At 40.9% G+C, this 21,194-nt stretch overlaps 1 protein-coding gene across 1 annotated transcript in view; it reads right to left on the bottom strand.

Moving 5' to 3' along the window:
* Positions 1 to 21,194, bottom strand: part of TIAM2 (TIAM Rac1 associated GEF 2) — a 138,255-nt gene that overhangs the window by 42,088 nt on the left and 74,973 nt on the right. The window contains exon 13 of the mRNA XM_056853270.1: positions 18,939 to 19,042. Coding sequence (XP_056709248.1) covers positions 18,939 to 19,042 — 104 coding nt within the window. The remainder of the gene's footprint in view (positions 1 to 18,938; positions 19,043 to 21,194) is intronic.

Genomic DNA, 21,194 nt, shown 5'->3' with positions numbered 1-21,194 from the left:
TCCATGTCTGTAAAGAGTGTGTTTAGACTCCCTGTGTGTGGACCTCCCTAACACCTCCTGACAGCTCCGAGGAGGGGGGGTTGCCATGGCATCCAGATCTGCCCGATTTGCCCTGTGCTTTTCTATATATGCTCTATGCTCTACCCATAGTTGTTACTAGTGTCCATTTGCTTCTGGCTTCTGCAAACCTGTAGATTTTCTAATAAATCAGTTTTCTTGGGACTGCCTGTCTGCTGGATTCTGTTTATGAGATTATCACAGGACTAGAGTTTACACTGGCTTACAATCACCTTCCCTTCCCCTCCCACAACAGACACCCCTCCCACAACAGATACCCTGTGAGGTAGGTGGGGCTGAGAGAGCTCTAAGAAAGCTGTGACTAGCCCAAAGTCACCCAGCTGTCTTCATGTGTAGGAGTGGGGAAACCAACCCGGTTCACCAGATTAGCGTCCACCGCTCATGTGGAGGAGTAGGGAATCAAGCCCGGTTCTCCAGATCAGAGTCCACCAACCACCGCTCTTAACTACTACACCACTCCGGATAGCATATTTGGGGGGTTCAGTTCAAGACTGGAAGAAGCCCAAGGAGCTGAACTCAGTTGCTCTCTACAACATCTACCATACTCTGGACTCATCTGAGGACTCGAGTCCTTCATGGAATCTGCTTTGCCAATGACTGCAGAAAGTTTGCAAAAGTCACTATATAGCAAGGGCAAGATGATCTTCTGACCTATCGAAGTGCACTGTAACAGAAAAGGGACGTGGTATAGGGAAAGACAGTGTAGTGGTATTTCAGTTTTTTTCAATGGTCTGAGCAGCCGTTCTGGCACTCAAATTTGCTCTTTCTACCTCACAAGTTTGCTGTGAATATAGAGATGTACAGAGATGCTGTGAATATAGAGATGTACAGTACATTGGAAGAAAAATGTGATAGATAGATAGATAGATAGATAGATAGATAGATAGATAGATAGATAGATAGATAGATAGATAGATAGATAGATAGATGATAGATAGATGATAGATGATAGATGATAGATAGATAGATAGATAGATGATAGATAGATAGATGATAGATGATAGATAGATGATAGATAGATAGATAGATAGATAGATAGATAGATAGATAGATAGATAGATAGATAGATAGATAGATAGATAGATAGATAGATAGACGGACAGAAACAGATATCCAAAATAAGGAATAATGTATTTATGTATTTAGAATATTTCTATGCCACCTCTTCAGATCAAGGAGGCTTAAAAGTTAAATAATGTAACAATATAAAACAACAAGCCATTAAAAAGAAGCCCTTGGACACAAATAGCATTTTAAAAAACCTACCTATAAAACAGACCTCAGATCACAAGCAGATCATTTTAAAAAGCTGGTAAGATAAAATTCCTCATTAAAAGCCTTGGTAAAGAGATGTGTTTTGGCACCTTAAAGACGTCAAGCATGCACCAGGCGAGCCTCAGGTGGGAGGCCATTCCAGAGGTGAGGTGCCATCACAAGAAATGCCCTGTCTCTAGTCGCCACCAGCCTCACCTTTGAGAGCAAGGGCACAGAGAGCAAAGCTTGAGAGGCAGATGTTAAAGGGTAGGCTTGATAGTACAGAAGGAGACAGATATAGAGAAGGATATAGCTCAATGCTATTTCAGTATTAGTTAAGGAAGCGTTAAGTACAAATCTTTGGGGTGGCGGGCACACACACACACCGGTGTGCTGCTTAGTCATAATTTCATACTTGTATACTTATACCTTCTGTTAACAAACCTAAGGAATTCATGCACAGGTGGTGAATTTCGTAACACGCGAAAATGTCTTTTGGTTCCACTGGGGCTACATATTCCATTCAGTGCAGGAGTTACATTTAAAATCATCTGGGGGCTGAGATCACTTATGTCGGATACTTTCCTGACATGCCTTGCAGTTATCCCATCACCCCGACAAAAAAATTAAAACTACTTGAAGAAAACTGTTCATTTGCTTCTTCCCTTACACAGCAAAGATTTAATTATAGATTATTTTCCACGTTCCCAGCCCTGATCAAGTACTCAAGAAAATGTCTCACCATTAAAAAAAAAAGGTGTATTACAGCAAGCACATGCCTCGGGCAGTTCTGTTGCTTGCATATGTTAATTTAAGGGACAAACCTATCCTGCTGGAGAGCTGCTAAATTAAACTAAATAAATAGTGGGTGCTCTAAGCATTTATTATTACCTATGCTGATGTGGCTGGTTTCTTGTTGTTAAAAATGTGTTGGGGTATCTGCTTTTTATTGGTATTCTTTTAGATCTGCTACTGTTAAGAATACTGGTTGGGCTTTTTCTACATGGGCAGCCCACTCCTGAAAGGGAGGGTGCATCCATGGAAGCCGAGAGCGGGTGTACCCACACCACTTCCTCCGAGGCTTCCCGGCTGCTGCGGAGGATGAAAAAGCCTTTTCAAAATATATAAATAGAGTAAGTGGGGAAAATCTCCCATCGCCACCAACGGGGCTGTGCCAAAAGGTGGCACAGCCCCACCGCTGCTCAAGGGGACGTTGCCGGGGCGAATGGGCTATGGAAGTTGCCTAAAGGCAGCTCCACCCCGGAAAGTGGGGAGCACTGGGTTAAGAGTTGGACAAGAAAAACCTGGGTTCAAGTTCCAGTGCAGCCATGTTTTAAACAGTGACAGTTCTCTCTCTCTCTCTCTCTCTCTCACACACACACACACACACGAACACATGACGCTGCCGTCTACTGAATCAGACCTTTGGTCCATCAAAGTCAGTATTGTCTATTCAGACCCATAGCAGCTCTCCAGTGTCTCCGGCAGAGGTCTTTCACATCACCTACTTGCCTGGTCCCCTTAACTGGAGATGCTGGGAATTGAACCTGGGACCTTCTGCATGCCAAGCAGATGCTCTACCACTGAGCCCCAGCCCCTCCTAAAGCTGTTCTTCCTCTTCCATCCCCTTTATGCAACTTCCCGTTTCCCCCTCAGCAGCTGCCCTCATGCGGGACCTCTCCAGCTCCACTCCGAGCGTCTTCCCACCAGCACACACACCCAATAGTTCACAGGATTCTTGTGAGGATAAAATAGAGGGAGAAGAATCACATACCCTGCCCTGAGCTCCTCAGAAAAAGGGTAGGAAAATGTAATTACTAGCCAGATGGGCCAGGGAAAGAGCCAAAGGAAAACATTCCTATGTGCTCCCCTTCCCCTCCTCCCATGACAGTCTGCCTGCTTTGCAGAGGGGATGCTACTGGAGTTTAACCCTACCCCAAGTTTTTGTTTTTTTAAATGACACCAGCAAGGGCAGGGAGCACAGGAGATCTCTCTTCTCATCTAAAAGAGGTCCTGAGGGATTCAATTATGCCCAAGCCCACCTATTCATGCATAAAGGGTGGGTAGAGATGTGTCTTTCTTCTTATAAAAGCGGAGCCAGCAGGCAAAGGGAAATCTCATCACAACATCTTCGCGTGCCTGCTCTGCAAGGGAGACTTTGAGTGGCCTGTAAAAGGGACAGAGTGTGTCCACAATTTGAAAGGGAGGATTCCTGAGAATCCTATTACAATTGAAGAAGGCAGTTAGATTGAGAAATATGATGGCGCTTTCATTGCTAGTTCAATGCAGACCCTTGAAGGACCTCATTACTTTCCTCCTCGTGTTGTGAATTGTCAGTTTGTTCCCGTCCTCTGCTTCATTGTCTCCAACAGCCCATTCCTGAAGCGGCGTGACCTCGCCGCCAGCGTGAGTGCGTGTAATCGTGTGTTTAAACGCACTTACGCTAGCGGCGAGGCCAGTCCCGCCAGCGGCAGAGCGCCACGGGACCGTGCCTTCCCCCTCTGCCGGCATGGTCTCTCCGTGGCGCAGGGGGGAAGCGCCGGCGCAGGGGGGCGTTCCGGGGGGGAGGAGGCGCCGGGTATGAGGCTTCCTATCCTGTTTTGGCCCTCGCCGCCAGCTTTCCTTGAAAACAGTTATTCAGATGGAGTTCTCTTGCTGACATCTTCCACAGCGGAAACTGATGCAAACAATTTTAAGTAACCTTCCTGTCCTCAATATATTGTCGAAGGCTTTCACGGTCAGAGTTCATTGGTTCTTGTGGGTTATCCGGGCTGTGTAACCGTGGTCTTGGTATTTTCTTTCCTGACGTTTCGCCAGCAGCTGTGGCAGGCATCTTCAGAGGAGTAACACTGAGAGACACTGTCCTTCAGTGTTACTCCTCTGAAGATGCCACGGTTACACAGCCCGGATAACCCACAAGAACCAATGAACTTCCTGTCCTCCTTCAATACTCTTTTCACAAGGAGTCCAAGAAGATAAGGCAGGATAGAAATGTTTTAAATAAATACACGTACATAAATACACACATAAATTAGCATATGAATCAATGGAATACCTAAACAAAGCCTCAAGGAATGCAAACTATGGTATGAAGCATATTATAAGATTTAAAAATTTTAAATGCATGTCCATGCAAACTCCACTCTCCTCACAATTGAAAACAGTCTCAAAACAAATCCCAAGAAGCTTGAAAATGTTAATGAAGTGAGCTCTTACTCACAAAAACTCATGCTGGAATAAATTTTGTTAGTCTTTACAGTGTCACTGGACTTCTGTTCAGTCCCTCAGTACTTTGTCCACAAGACAGAGGGTGTGCTCACACAAGTGCCTGGAGAATACAGCTGTCATAGGAGAAATGGGAGGATGCTATTCAGGTTGGAGTTGAGAAAACACACATTTCATCTGCTAAGAATATAACAATGATCATATAAGTAAGTTTCGGCATATGAACTTCTACATTATAAAATTATATAGCTATCTTTTAAAATGGCAATTTATATTGTCAAGGGACTGTAAAAGCTTACAATAACATATTATTAGTTAACCTTTATTCTTGTATCCTTAAGGAATATTCAACATAAACATTTTTGGAGGCTGCACATCTCTGTACATAATTGGGAGTAAATTCCATGGAATTTATTGGGACCTGCTTCCAAAGAAGCATAGGGATGGTATGTAAAATTATTTTCAACAATCTATACAGAAAAAACCAACAAAAAACAGCTGGAGAAATGAATAATACGCAATGAGTTGATCATGGCACTATCTGTACAATGTAAATGTATGGACCTTGACTTTTACAGCGGTATATCAAGTGCATAAACCGGAATGAAACAAGTAGCAAGGAAGATTTAAAGAAAGCAGAGAATTTTTAAGTCATCCAGTATGACTCAACACAGTACATTCAATTTAATCAGCAATTATGATGCATTCCTGGGTATTTCAAGGACTTCTATGCTTTTACTGATACTCCTACATATTTTCAGGGCAACAATGGCCAAGGCTACACAACCTGATCATAAAACAGTATTTTACACAGTCTGAAGCATTACTGAATAGGTATGTGTAACAACGACATACAATTAATAACCTGATAAACAAAACACTGCAATTCCAAAGGAGGAAAACATCATACAAGTGTCTTATTTATTTTTTTAAATTAAATTGGGGCATAGCCCAAAAGGAGGGAAGTTAAGGAAAATAAGCTTCTGGATTATCAGGAGTATACAGATTTTAACATCAATTTTATATCTGTATGGGGGGGGGGAGTTTCATTTCCAGTCATTAAGCAGCTCTTCAGGGTTCCTTTTGTCTTAATTCAATTTCAGTTGCAGAGACTTCTGTTCATTCATTCAGTCACCACCTGGTCTGCAAAACCAGAGTGGATGGCTAGTCTGCTTAAATATGTGCAGTACAGGTAAGTGCAAAGTATTCCCTGCATACTCCCATGCCTGATTTTCAAAGCAGGTGTAGGCTTAAGTTTAAGACAGGAATAGTTTGAAGACTATACAACAGCCAAGAAGGAAGGAAGGAAGGAAGGAAGGAAGGAAGGAAGGAAGGAAGGAAGGAAGGAAGGAAGGAAGGAAGGAAGGAAGGAACCAACCAACCAACCAACCAACCAACCAACCAACCAACCAACAAACAAACAAACCCAGGTACATATTTTTTGTATTATACACTCATATACACTGACACACAGAGGAAAAAGTAAAAAAGAAATTAGTTGACGTGGACAGTTCACATTCATTAGCAGTTCTATTTCTTTACTTACATATGTTAAGAAAAGAGATTCAGAGATGCTTCTCCCTCCAAGCCAAGTGATTAGAAGCTAAAGCTGTTACCTGCTGGGAACTGAGCACTGCTGCCAATTTCTGCTCTCACAAAATAATCCCCAAACTGATTGTTCTTCTCCGGCTGCACTGAAAACCTCCCAGCGTCATCCGCTGTCTTCTATGCATCATGTTTTTACATATGTAGGCTCCCCCTCACAGCCCCACACTTTACAACGTTACATAATACCAAGATGCCTCCTTCCACTGTACTTTTGCAAAACTGCATTCAGTGAAACTATGCAGAAATACGAAACTGGGGGTGGACATCAAGCATCCCCAATAAGATGTTGTTGTGCAAGTCTCAAGGCAATTTATGAAGCAAAGTTCTAAAACAAGGCTGAGAAAAGAGTAATTTTATTCTTTCTACTTCACCTATACAGACGACTTTTTAACTTCTCTCTCATGCACGCTCACACCCCCATACCCATCTACTGGAGACAGACAGGGTCGTACAAATTGCTCTGACAGTAATAGGCACCCTCCACCTAAAGAACAGCAATCGGTTATAAGCCATTTGTGGAAATTGTAGGGCTGTCAAAGACGCTGCTACAGCTAGCAGTTCATTCCAGTCAAGAAGCATTTGATTGTAAACTCTTTTTCTTCTCTCAATGCATTAAAAAACGGGATCTTAAATTAACTATTTAAAACGTCAGTAAGATCAGCCACCACAAAGTGCTGCACAAAATAACATCATAAAATTATTAACAAAGGTGACACACCAGACAACAGATAAGTACACGATTTTTGAGGAGGACAGAGTAAAGGAACAACACGACTTAATCATTACATTAGTACCAGCAGAACACAAATTTAAAAGACAAAAAACAACTTACTCATCATCATCCTCACCTTTATTAGGAATTTACCGCACCATAGTTATAAAACAAGATTACAAAAAACAAACAGTCTATAGAAGCATTAAAATAACATTGTTAGTAACATTATCTGGGAGCGCATACAAGCAGGTAAATCAACTTACTCTTTGCATCAGCGTCCCTGTGAATGAATTATTATTTCTATGGGTAGCCAACCCATTGAACATGCTGTTATTTCAAGAGTTCTAGAACAGAGGACAAAGGAAGCAGAAATTCTGTTGATAAGCAACCCTTTCCCTTCAGTCATCAAATTGCGTATTGATTGTTTTTTCTTTTAACAAGGGAGAGACAAAACGCACAATGGAATTCTCTCCACTTTATTTTCTTTATTTTGAACGAGGAGATTAGGGGCGAGGAGGAAGAATGGATTGCAGCACCCTTGTCGAAAGAGCATTCCAAGACAACATGTCCAGATGCGAGCGGCAAAAGATAAAATGGAAAAGGGTAAACACTGGCTTATGCAAGTTAGTTGGTTTGAAAGCAGAATGTCATGCATCCTTTAAAAAAGGGAATATCAGAAAGTTACAGCCCTACCAGCCACTAAAGCAGAAATCAAGGCAGGATCTAGATGCCATGTTTATTCAGTATATTTCTATGCTACTCCTTCAGAGTCCTAATTGAGGTGGCTTACAATTAAAACATAAAAATGTTTTTTTAAAAAAACACCATTAAGAAGAAGCCATTGGTCAGACTTCCGGTGGTGCCGCTGGAGAGAGCACTCCATTTCCCCAGGCTGTCCTGGGAGAAATCCAAGTTTGCGTTATTTCTGGGGTACATAGATACCCCAATCCGACCCTTGCAAGTGGGTTGGAAAGCAGGAACTCCCTGCAGCCCGCAAACGCGGTTTGACCTCCTAGGTACTCTGAGGGGGCTTTTTTTAAGCCCCTCGGAGTCCTGGACGCCGGTCCTGCGAGGGCACTAGGGAAGGACATCGCCAAAACGCAACTCTGGCCTCAAGCTCTACCCTCCACCACCTTATTACCAGCATAAGGACTACATAAAGAAAAGAACCTCACCTCTTGACACCCAAGTGAGTACAAAGAACTCTGCGTCTACTTACTGGAATATTTGAACAGACGGGGGGCTGATAAGAACATTTCTGAGACCCCCATTCCTCCTTAATTCGAACTGAAAAAGTTTGATTTGAGTTAGTCATCGGGATTAGCGACAGGACCTTTATCAAATTGATCAGCCTAAACCATAACAAAGAGTCGGAAGGATACCTTTTAGATTGACAAGAACTATCACCAATGAGAAGGTCCGAGGGAAGGGGAGGGTGATCTTTCTTCCTGATTTTCCGGCGAAAAGAATTTCCTGCCACGTTTGTAGTAAGGGAGCGCCTGGAACGGAAGACTCTCTATAACACCCTCTCTATCATCGGAACTAAAACAACAGGAAGTAGCTGTGGGACTGAATATGCGTCGCACTCGAGTTACATTGAAATCATTCCTGAAGGAATAACCATCGAGAAGAGGCGGTAGAAGGTCCGCAGCACTTGCAACTTCCGGTATACTTCCTGATTAACCCGATCTAGAGCGACCGAAAAAACTCACTGGTATTTTAAAACTTTAAAATGCAATTTTAAAGCCAATTTCGACTCTTTTCAACCCGAAAAAATTATTAGGCTGATCTTTGAATTATCATCTTTTAATCAGCACCTTAAAGGCCCTGTCTGTGGACATGTATTTTACCAGCTTTTTTTGAATGTAAATGTCTCGACCCCGCTCTGGCTCACTACACAGCCCTGCCTATACTAAACTAAGGGACTCTTTACAAACCTCGACCATGGAAAAAAAGCTACAGGATATGCTAACTAAACAAACTGAGGCAACAAATAAACAGTTTGAACAGATGTCTACACAGATGGCACAGCTGACTTCTATGATGACAAATCTTGGTCAAGCATCCCAAGCTATTAATCAGAAGTTGGATGTGGTCACTGGAGACTTGAAAGAAGTAAAAACTCAAATGACTGTTATGAAGACAGATATGCAAGCGATGGATGTATCAATTAAGAAAGTGATGGATGAGCACAAGGACACAAAGAAAAAATTAACAAGCCAAGAAAAACAGATTGAAACAATACAAACTGATCAGATGGCGGCAAAAAATCAAATGGCAATGATGGAGATGAGAGTGAGAGAGACCAATCTTCGTATACGCAACTTTCTAGATATGATGGGAGACAATAAAGAAACTGCAATACCAAACTTGGCCTACTTATTTCAGATAGATGAACAAGAATTAAAACAAGCCATTAATAGAATATATAGGATACCATTACCTGCTAGAATGAGAAGATCTAAGCCAAGAGATTTGATGATAGTGTTTTATGACACCAGAGTTAAAGATAAGATTATGAAGATTCATTATGAAAATCCAGTGTCAGCAGGAGACTCCTCTCTTATACTACTGAAGGATATTCCAAGGCATCTACTCTCACAGAGGAATAACTACAAAGACTTTGTGTCTACACTGAAAGCTAATGGTATCAAATACCGTTGGATTATGCCACAAGGTTTGGCTTTCACCTACAAGGAAGTGAAAACGACAATTCTATCTCAAGCAGATGTGGGGAAATTTCTGAGAAAATATAAGATGGACCTTAAAGAATTACCTGGAGAGAAGGAGGAAGAAGAAGAGGAAGAAGAAGAGGTACAGGGTGCAGAAGGAGGTACCAAATTATAGACTTTTTATTTTGCTAAAAAATACTACATTATGGCAAAAGCAATTTCTTGGAATGTAAATGGACTGAATGAGAAAACTAAAAGGGCTAGAATCTTCAAATATCTACAGAAATATAAATACTCCCTAATTTGTCTACAAGAGACCCATATAGCTTCAAAGCATAAAAAATACTTGGAGAAACAGGTGCTTGGACAAGCATTTATTGCTTCAGCCAAAACTAAAACAAAGGGAGTGGTAATCTATGCCCACCCCAATCTTTGTCCAGAATTAGTATATAAAGACAATGAAGGAAGAATTGTAATTATCAGAACTAAAATATTGGGACAAAGGACAATAGTGGTTGGAATTTATGCACCCAATGAAGGGAAAAAATCCTTCTACGAAAAATTACACGATTTGATAGTCCAGCACGCAAAAGACCAAATTTTATTGATGGGCGACTTCAATGGAATTATTCTCCCATCTCTGGACAAAAAATCAAAAGCAAAAGACATCAACGATGGATGCTTGCCTAAAACTTTCTTTACCATGGTTTCAGAATTAGAATTACAAGACATTTGGAGAACAATGAATACAACAGCTAAAGAATACACCTTTTATTCAGCAAGACATGATTCACACTCCAGAATCGATATGATATGGGCCAGTAAATCAATCTTCACGCAACTACGTAAAATTCATATCTTACCTAGAACTTTTTCTGATCACAATCCTGTTACTTTTGATTGGAACAATAAACAAGCATTTAGATGGCGAATGAATGATAAACTTTTAAAAGACAATAAGATACAAAAGGAATTACAGGCTTTAATGAAAGACTTTTTTGAAATTAACCTTAATGGGGAAACTTCTTTGAATACAGTTTGGGATGCATTCAAAGCTGTTCTGAGAGGTTTTATGATACAGAAACATTCGGCCTGGAAGAAGACTCAATTGCAATTTACAAACTTTGGAACTTACAAAATTTGGAGCAGAAATTGGTAACGGTAACACAGGAAGAGGAGAAAAGAGAAATTCAAATAAAGATTTCTGCATCTAAACACCAATTAAATTTGGTAATAATGGAGGAAATGAATAAAAATCTGAAACTTGCTAAACAAAAGTATTTTGAATATGCAAATAAACCAGGAAAATTTTTAGCAACACAACTGAAGGACTCATTCCAAAAGAAGATTATAACAAAAATCCAAACTGTTAAAGGACCAGTTTACTCAACTTCAGAAATTCAGAAAGAATTTGTTTCATTCTACTCTAAGTTATATCAGAAAGAAAATACTCCAAAACAGAAAATAGATAAATTTCTAAACTCAATACAGATGAAAGCTTTGTCAATGACCCAGAGAGAATGTATTGAAGCTCCAGTAACAAGGGAAGAAATACAAGAAGCAATACTGAGACAAAAAACGGATAAAACACCTGGACCAGATGGAATTACTGCATTATTTTATAGAACATTTAGTGACAATTTAGTTGGATTTTTTGGCTCACTTTACAATGCAATTTTGGACGAGGGAACATCCCCGGAGACTTGGTCACATGCATTTATATCATTGATACCCAAAGAAGGAAGAGATCCAGAAAAAACATCTAATTACAGACCTATATCCCTGTTAAATGTGGACTACAAAATTTTTGCTTCGGTTTTGGCATGTAGGATAAAACAATTTATTAAGGATCTTATACACGAGGACCAAGCAGGTTTTATACCAGGAAGGCAAATAAAAGACAATGTAAGAATTTTACTAGACTCACTGGAATATTATGACCAGAATATTCAACAAACTGCGGCTTTTGTATTTTTGGATGCAGAAAAAGCCTTTGATATGGTCTCTTGGAACTTTTTGAAACGGATTTTGGATAAATTGAATTTTGGAGATCGTTTTCAGAAAGGTATATCGGCTATTTATACCTCCCAACAAGCTAAAATTTTGGTTAATGAATCAATGTCAGATAATTGCCAAATCACGAAAGGGACTAGACAGGGATGTCCCTTGTCTCCACTTTTATTTTTGTTGGTGTTGGAACCGCTATGTGTGAAACTAAGAAGTATGGAGGACATCCGCGGGTTAAGAATTAAAAAACATGAATTTAAGTTGAGAGCATTCGCGGATGACCTACTGCTAATTTTGGAAAATCCAACACAGTCAATGAATATACTTCAGGAGACTTTGGACGATTTTGGAAAAGTATCAGGCTTTAAAGTGAATCAAGAAAAAACAAAGATAATATTTAAAAATTTATCGGAAACACAGCAACAGGAATTTATATCATATACTGGCTGGGAGAAAGCTAACAAAGTTAAATACCTGGGAATTTGGATTACTGCAAAGAATAAAGATCTGATAACCAACAATTACCTCAAGTTATGGGGTAAGATTAAAACTGATATGATTATATGGTCAAACAAAAAATTGTCACTAATGGGACGTATTTCAACGATCCAAATGAATGTCTTACCGAGGATGCTCTTCTTATTCCAAAATTTACCAATAATATCACAAACTAAATATTTTGAAACTTGGAGGAAAGACATTTCAAACTTCATCTGGCAAGGGAAAAAACCAAGGACTGCTTATAAATACTTGGTGGATCTAAAAACTAGAGGAGGTTTAGCACTGCCTAATTTTCAACTCTATGCTGAAGCGGCAGCTTTAGTATGGCTAAAAGACTGGATGAACTTGTCAAATATACGTTTGTTAGACTTGGAAGGTTATAATAATTTAAGTGGATGGCATGGTTATTTGTGGTATGATAAAATTAAATTACAAGCAACATTTCGTAACCATATAATCAGGTCCTCTTTACTTCGTATCTGGATGAGATATAAACACATTTTGGAACCAGAAACACCGATGTGGATATCGCCTCAAGAAATGCTAACTTTGCGCCCACTTAGACCAGACAAATTTATTACTTATCAAGATTTAATTAATTGGGAAGGAAAGAAATGCTCACTAAAAGACTTTCAACTTCTTAAGGATGATTTACAATGGCTCCAATACTACCAAATCAAATCAGTTTTTGTACAAGATGCTAAAAAAGGTTTTTCTAAAGAAAAATCTTCTTTTCAAAGGATTTTACTAGATAATAATACAAAACTGATTTCTAAAATGTATAATCTCCTTTTAACAATATATTGTGAGCAGGATACGATTAAACCAACTATGATCGATTGGGCTCAAAATGTGGGACATGATATTGTTTTAAATAAATGGGAAAGATTATGGTCCAAAGATCTAAAAGGAATAAAAGCACAGTCAGTGCGAGAAAACATTTATAAAATGATGTATAGATGGTATCTAACACCCAAGAAAATTGCAAAGATTTATAAAACGATGTCCCCTACTTGTTGGAAATGTAACAAAGAAATTGGTTTCTTTTATCACATGTGGTGGACCTGTGACAAAGCCAAAGACTTCTGGGACATGATTTATAATGAATTGAGATTAATACTACAAAAGAATATACCCAAAACACCAGAAATGATGCTATTGAGTATGATTCCAGACGACTTAGCAATACAAAGAACTTTTTTGATTTATGCCACAACAGCTGCGAGACTGCTTTATGCAGCGAAATGGAAAGGGCTAGAAACTCCTGAGAAAAAAGACTGGATTGTTAAAATGTTTGAAGTGGCAGAAATAGCAAAACTCACAGCCATTCTAAATGAAGAAAATGAAGTTCGGTTTTTGGGGGAATGGGGGGCGTGGATGCATTATTGTGAATATGAGTTAAAAATGGGAAGAATGGAAGAATACTTTCTAATCTGATCCAGAGGATTATTTCTGATCTTTTTTATAATGATTAAGTATAAGTATATTTACTAACAGACTATGGTTTTTTTTTCTATATATGGTATTGATAGTTTATTAAGATTAGATTACCTACGACGGGATGAACTTTTTATTAAGAGGCAGATAGAGGTGAAGGGGAAGTCTAAAAACTTTTCCATTTTTCTTTTTTCTTTTTTTATTATATGATATGGAACTATAACAACTTTAAGTTAGAATTGAAATTTGATATTGTTATAGATGTTGTTCAATGTAATGGAAAACTTCTAGTATAAAACCTAATAAAATTTATATAAAAAAAAAAAAAGAAGAAGAAGCCATTGGTCATAAACAGCATGAAAGTGATCTGTAAAACAGAAGCAGACCATTAAAAAGCTGATAAGAGAAAATCCCTAATTAAAAGCCTGAGTAAAAAAGGGGCAGGGCATTCAAGAGGCAAGGGGCCACCACAGAAAATAACCCGCCTCTCATTTGAAGGAGAGGCACACTGAGTAGGGCTTGAGAGGTGGATCTCAACTGGCAGACTGGATAGTGTGGGAGGGGAGGGTCCTTCAGGTACCCTGGCCACAAGCCATTAAGGGCCTTAAAGGCAAGAACCAGCAGTTTCAATTGTGCCCAGAAATGGATGGGTAACCACTGCAGATCTTTCAGCCCAGGGAATACAATTCCTGACAGTAACCTGGCTGCTGCATTTTGGACTGATTGAAGTTATTGGACCATTTTCAAAGGTAGCCCCACGTAGAGTGCATTACAGAAATCTAACCTGAATGTGATCATAGTATGAACCACTGTGGCTGGATCATGCTTTTCAGGACCCAATATAACCTCCAAGCTACAAACATGTTCCTCCACAGGGAATTCCACCCCTCCAGGGCAGGCTGACTGTATAGCTGTGTAGTGTCCATTGACCAACAGCACCTCAGTCTTGCCTGGACTGAGCTTCAGTTTATTGGCCCTCATCCATTCCACTACCTGGATTAAGCACACTTATTACCAGAAAACTGAATGGGAACTTTTTCACCCTCTAAAACAAATGGATGGCGATCCCTCTTATCATTTAAAGGTTTTGAGAAGTATCCACAGTCGAGAGTCTGGGCACCTAACATTGGTTTAGATCCAGCAAGGAAAGTGGATCTTTCCTGCATTTCCTTCTGTCAGGCTTCAGCAACACATTGCGTTTCTTGTAAAGGGACTCCACTCCAGACGTTGCAGCGAGTTAGAAGTTTTATTCAGAAAGTCAGCGAGTTCAGCAAGTCATAAAAACTTAAGGCTAGAATACAGGCATGGGGAAAACTCGGTACATATATAGGGTAAATACAATGGGGTTGATTAGGTTTGGGATACAAAGAAACATTAAGAAGTTAACTGCCGGTAACGACTTAAGACAACGCATACAGGAAATTAACGTGTGCATTAACTGGCTGATCTTCCCGACATTGTTCCGCGGGACCTGGTATCAGATCAGCGATTACTCGGGTGGGTCTCCATTGAGGTGCAGATGTCGGGCAGGAGACCGAGTGCAAAACGGGGGGGGGGGGGAACGGAGTGCACAAAAACTCAATTTTGTCTGTGTGGGGAACCATCTTGTTTTTACCCGGGGCCGACAGAGAGCCTAGCTGACACCTTCCCTTCAAAAGTCTTTTCTAAAGCTGGAAAAATTTATTCCCTGGGTGGTGGGCTTTGTGTGGACTAATAGTCATGTGGCTCAGGAGGCTGTAGTAGGAAGGGGGGGTGAAATCACCCGCCTATCCTCCTTCTATTAGTAGAGGTAGGAAGGGCGATCTTACCCCCTTTCCACTACAGCCTCCCGACTTGCATAACTATTAGTCCAGATGGGTCCCATCACCCAAGGAATTAGTGTTCCCAGGAGTTGGAAAGGACTGCAGAGAAGAGAGGTACATGGGCAAGATCTGCAACCATCACTGCCTTTTGTTGATAGACCACTGGATCCAACCCTCTCTCTTTCTCTTTCTCTGGGTTCAGAAACAGTTACATTCAAGTATGAAAATCTGATCCGAGAAACTGATCAGTTATTTCACAGGGGTACAAAAATGATAAATCCAGCTCACAATCCACAGCTAATGGAAATATGGTAGAATGAACAAGTGAATGGATTCACTTAGCTAGAATGAGAAGGTTTCGCTCGGGATGGCATCTAAGCATCTGCTACAGAACATCTGCATGCTCTTTCCCTACCAAAAGATTGTCCTTGCCCACAGACTTGTAAGCTAAGTAAAGGGCCCCACTAAAGCTTGAGGAGGAAAACTTCTGTCCTTACCAAGTTTAGCTAAAATCTCAGAATGCAGCACAGCACAAATGAAGTAGATCTGATGTTACAGACACTGCAAGACCTATTAGACTTCAAGCATATTTTCCTTACATAGTAATTTTCATTCATTTCTTGCAACTCTTTGGATCACCCCTCAAACACACTGCTCAGCAAATTGTTGAAGTATTATGAAGGCAACATTCAGTTGCTCATCATAAAAATAACCTCCTCCCTCCATATTTGTACTATGAAGTCTAGACACTTTTCATGGAGGACTTTACACAGTTTACACGAACTGTCCCACTGTGCTGAAAAGCCATAGTCTCACAGCATGAAGGATTCTGGTTTCACAGCCAACTTAACCTCTCAATAGAGGGACAAGAATAAAAGAAAACTTCTATCACAGACACAAGCGTTTTCAAAGCAGTTAATGGAGCTCCACTTGAATGCAATCCAGCCACAAGTTCTACTGCTGCTATTCAGAGACTACTTTTTATGACCAAATCATCAGGTGACAAGAATGCTACCCATGGTGACTTCCAGCTGCTTCAATCCATGGCAAGCATGAACTTGACATGTCATTGCAAACCACCTTAAATACCAAAATATGGCCACATCATGACAAAAACTGAATTAACTTTGTAGCAGAAGATGCACATAACAGACTGGCACAGGCTAAAGCCCCTTTATGGTAAGGCTGTCCCCAGAAGGGGTGGCAGGGAGACAAGAGATCTCTGAAATGCGGGAAGGCAAGATAATGAGGCAATGGAAGTCAGCATCTTCTAATATTTAGGACTTGGTGATGCCAATGAAAGATGGGCGTTCCTTAGCAATATGAGCAGAGGCTTGGCACAGGGGCCATTCTCAGTGCAATTAATGGGAGGAGCTAGTGGCAAATGGAAGCTTGCTGAGGTGGTACCTGGAGAAAACCAAGCCACTGGCACAGGTTGAGATCAGCCACACAAGGCAAAGCCTCAGAGTAGTCAAGAACTCAGCACCTGGATTCCCCTCTCCCCAAATCTTCAGCTTCATATTCATCTGCAACCTGTGCTGCCCTGCAGCCACTCTCTGGCCTCCTGATGAGCTCCAGTAAAGCAGTTCTTACATCAAATCCCTGACAGGGCATCCTGTGATGGACAGGATGTAGGGGAAACAGCCATTCAAGCTGAGCCTATGGGAGTGCCTCTCCAGCATCCAATGACTTTTCAGAAGGACAAAGTGAAGGGTATTCTGCCTGGCAGAGGGGTTTAGAACTACTTGTGTGACAGAACAGTGTACCTGACTGTTAGGTCTGTCTCTGGTAATGAGAAGACCTTGTACCATTTAGTCTGACTCTTGGGAAAAGGAAGGCTGGTATGAGTGGAATCCCGTGTGTGGGAGAGATCCAATCTAGTGGCTAGTCAATAAAAGCCTGTTTGTGCCTGAAAGCAGTAAAAAAAATTAAAATCACACTCTGAAGCCACAACTAGCTTAAATTTCTGTGCCTCAGCCAGGTTTCTCCTTTGACTACCTGGAGACCTGTGCTGCTGATCTGTTCTTTGAAACCAACCTGTAAATAAATAAATCTTCTATGTTGTTTATATAAAAATCCTGTCTCAGAGATCTCCGTATTCTACTTGTACACCACAGAACTTACCTCACACCAGTGAACCCATTCCTATACATTTGCTACCTTAAGAACACCTGGTAACTAAGAGGAAGGTTTATAATTTATAGTTTTAAACAAACCTGGTCCCCAAAATCACAGGATGTTGTGTGAATCTCCTCAAGTTGGCAGAATAGGCCTGTCGCAGCATCCAGCAGCATTTCTCTAGTGAACCCTTGTTTGGGTTGCCCAGATCAAGCAACAGATTATAAACTAGACAGTTGAAAGCAGCTTAAGAAACTACTCGCAGTAGCAATATAATGCATATGGACCACTAACTCTTCCCCCCCACAAAGTACCCCAGCTACAAAACAAGGCCAGAACACTTAACTGGGCATGTATCCGATTTATCCAAAACTTTAGCTAATCAAGTATTAGTAACGATGTGTTACTATACAAACCCAATACTAATAAAGTGTTACTGCCATCCTCTTTACCCTAAAAGGCAAGATAATTTCCCTTGGTTATAAATAAGGAGCCCCGTGGCGCAGAGAGGTAAACTGCAGTACTGCAGTCTAAGCTGTGCTCATGACCTGAGTTCGATCCCGACGGAAGTCGACTTCAGGTAGCCGGCTCAAGGTTGACTCAGCCTTCCATCCTTCTGAGGTTGGTAAAATGAGTACCCAGCTTGCTGGGGTAAAAGGGAAGATGACTGGGGAAGGCACTGGCAAATCACCCCGCAAACAAAGTCTGCCCAGTAAACGTCAGGATGTGGGGTCACCCCATGGGTCAGGAATGACCTGGTGCTTGCACAGGGGACCTTTACCTTTTACCTATAAATACTAACAAGCAGGGCTTTTTTGTGGTGGTGGGTACCGGCACCTTGGGAGGTGTCTGTCAAATCGTGAGGGGTGAATTGGTGGAAATCAGTGCAACCTTATATGTGAGTATCAGCACTTAAAAAAAATGTACTGCTAACAGACACAATTAAAAACAACTTCTAAAACATTTTGAAGTATGAAAAGTCCTTAATTAAAAAACTGCCATAACTGTGCAGATGTCCAGTCATTTCTGTTTAGCAGACAGGTAATACAAACCCAGGTCTCCCAGGTACTCTACCAGGCAGAGCATGCAGGTTCTCAGAGTCTTCAGCCACAGTAGCTAACTAAGCATTGTTATCTCTGAAGATGCTTGCCACAGCTGCTGGCGAAATGTCAGGAAAGAAAATACCAAGACCACGGTCACACAGCCCAGATAACCTACAAGAACTGATGAACTCTGACCGTGAAAGCCTTCGACAATACATTGTTATCTTCATGGCCAGACCTCACTTGTCTTTACCATGACACATTACAATGCATTCGATCTCCTCTGCAAAATTTACCCAGTATCACTCAATATCAGGCACCACGGGAATAGAAGTCCAAAAGGTACTACATATTAAAGACAAAGAGAAGCTGATACATTTTAAATAAGTTACTCCCCACTCAAATGACTATAAAAAAGTGCTAATCTTACAGTGTTCTGTTTGATTACTCTGCTGTAACACATAACAAGTGCTCTTACCCTGAAAGGTAACTCCATTCTCTCCTTTTGTGGAACCTGATCCAGAATGCTATCCGTACTGCTCTGTTTCAGATTTGTGGCAACATCAGGTACATTGCTGAAATCTGCATATAAAATGGGGAAAAAGGTACCAGAGAATTTGCAATCAGGAGGAGAAAGATGAATTATACCTCATTCATAAACGTTCTTTGTAAGCGGGTGAAAAAAATCCAGTACTGTATTGATGGTTTGCTTTAAAAAAATCAAGTCAGATGGTCTAAAACAATTTTTGTGAAGTAATGCATATATTTTATTTGCTAGAGAAAACCTTTCCTTTCTTGATTCCTGCTGTGGCATCATCTGTCGACCCTGTCGCACAGTTTGTGCCAGCTGAAAGGAACAACCAATCAAAATGATTACATATTATCAAGCAACTCTCTTGGATGAACATAATGTTCTATGACATGACATGGTTGTTTAGGGCTTTTTTTAGGTAACAGACACAGAACCCTCTATTCGCAGAGGTGCAGATAGCTTTCACCTCCACCTCTGGAAAGTGAAACATTAAAACCTCCCCTCTAACAGCACCCAAATCTTCAAACTTCTATCAGCTGTGTAAACATGCATAATGAATTGTGATCAAAATTACTGAGGTTCTGCAGAACTACAAACATTTTGGGAAGGATCAGGAGACCATAGGGCAAGGTGTTTTTAAACAACTTGCATGTGTTCTAGCTACAGAATCCCTGTATGATGCAGGCAATTCTGAAGTTTGTTCTTTGGTGTTCTTTCAAGTTATGTCAGGGCTCTAGATGGCTCTAGTAAGACTGTTTTCATATCTCATGACCTGCTCATGAACTAGGATGTACCCCTCAGGTTTGTTCATGTAAACATGCAAATTGGTGAGAAAGAGTTCAGAACACAAGCACCTTGACCCATAGGTGTAAACTATGGGGGGGGCTGAGGGGCTTGAGCCCCCCCGAACTTGGCCAGGGGGGGCTGAGCCCCCCGGGCAACCAGTGCCTACATGAGGGACTCAGTTACAGTGGCAGCTGAAGCACAGTGGCAGCTGAAGCACAGTCCTGTCCGACCTTCCTATTGTATCATACTACAATTTCCATGATTCTTTGGGACTTTGTTCCTGTTTGCTAGTATGTATTTGTGTGTTTATTAAGAATTATTAAGATAAGCAAACACATCTACATGCCTCCAGGTACCACCCCAACCATATCAATCAGTCCATTGTCTATAGCCAAACCCTATGCTATAGTCGCATCTTCTCCAACCCCTCAGACAGATATACTGACTTGAAGGAACTACAGCGAACATTTTTGCAACTACAATATCCTGCTGATATGGTAAAAAAAAAAAGATGATTGGAAAGGCCAGAATGATACCTAGGCTCCTCATAGGGCAGTTGCTCTAGTCCCCTAATCATTTTGGTTGCTCTTTTCTGCACCTTCTCAAGCTCTGTACTATCCTTTTTAGGTGTGGTGACCAGAACTTTACCCAGTATTCCAAGTGTGGTCTCACCATAGATTTGTACAAGGGCAGTATGATAGCAGCAGTTTTATTCTCTATTCCTTGTCTAATTATGGCCAGCTTGGAATCTTCTGAGGAGCGAGGAGATCCTGGGGCAAAAGCAGATGGATATGCACAAAGCTTATTGAGATTTGCTACATACTTCATGCTACAGTTACTGCTGCTTTTGTTTGGTCATTTGGACACATTAAACGCAGCTCTTCAAAAAAGTAACCTACAGTTTCATCAAGCAGAGCTTCTTCTTGCTTCTGCACTAATCATACCAACACATGCCAAATATTGGGGTGGGGCGGTGAAGGGAAATTGGGAAGGATAGGTGGGATATGGCAGGAGAGGATGCTTGTGGGAGCAGTAGAAGGGGCAACAGGGGATTAGGATAATATTTTATTTTACTGTAATTTTAAAAATGTAAATAAACAGTTTGCATTGTTAATTAAATGTTAAAGTTGTATTTCAGCTGCCTGAAGATCATTTGTTGAAGCCCCCCTAAATTTCTGGGAAGACCCTCCCTAAATCCCCTGTAGCCCTGCCTCCATAGATAGTGACAACGGAGGCCCCTCCCTGTGATGTCACTGGCTCCTCCCTATGATGTCACAGCAATACATCTGGCCCTGGCCCAGCACCCCCCCCTGGGAAATTGGAAAGTCTAAGTCCCTGCCTTGCCCACTACTGCAGACACACTGTTATCTATAAAACAAAAACAGTCATAGGTCATAAGGAGCCAGGCTTCCTTTA

This window comes from Euleptes europaea, chromosome 7, assembly GCF_029931775.1.
Source record: "Euleptes europaea isolate rEulEur1 chromosome 7, rEulEur1.hap1, whole genome shotgun sequence".
Taxonomy (NCBI): Eukaryota; Metazoa; Chordata; class Lepidosauria; order Squamata; family Sphaerodactylidae; genus Euleptes; species Euleptes europaea.
Note: the sequence above shows the minus strand (reverse complement) of the source record. Positions and strands in the feature narration are given on the sequence as shown.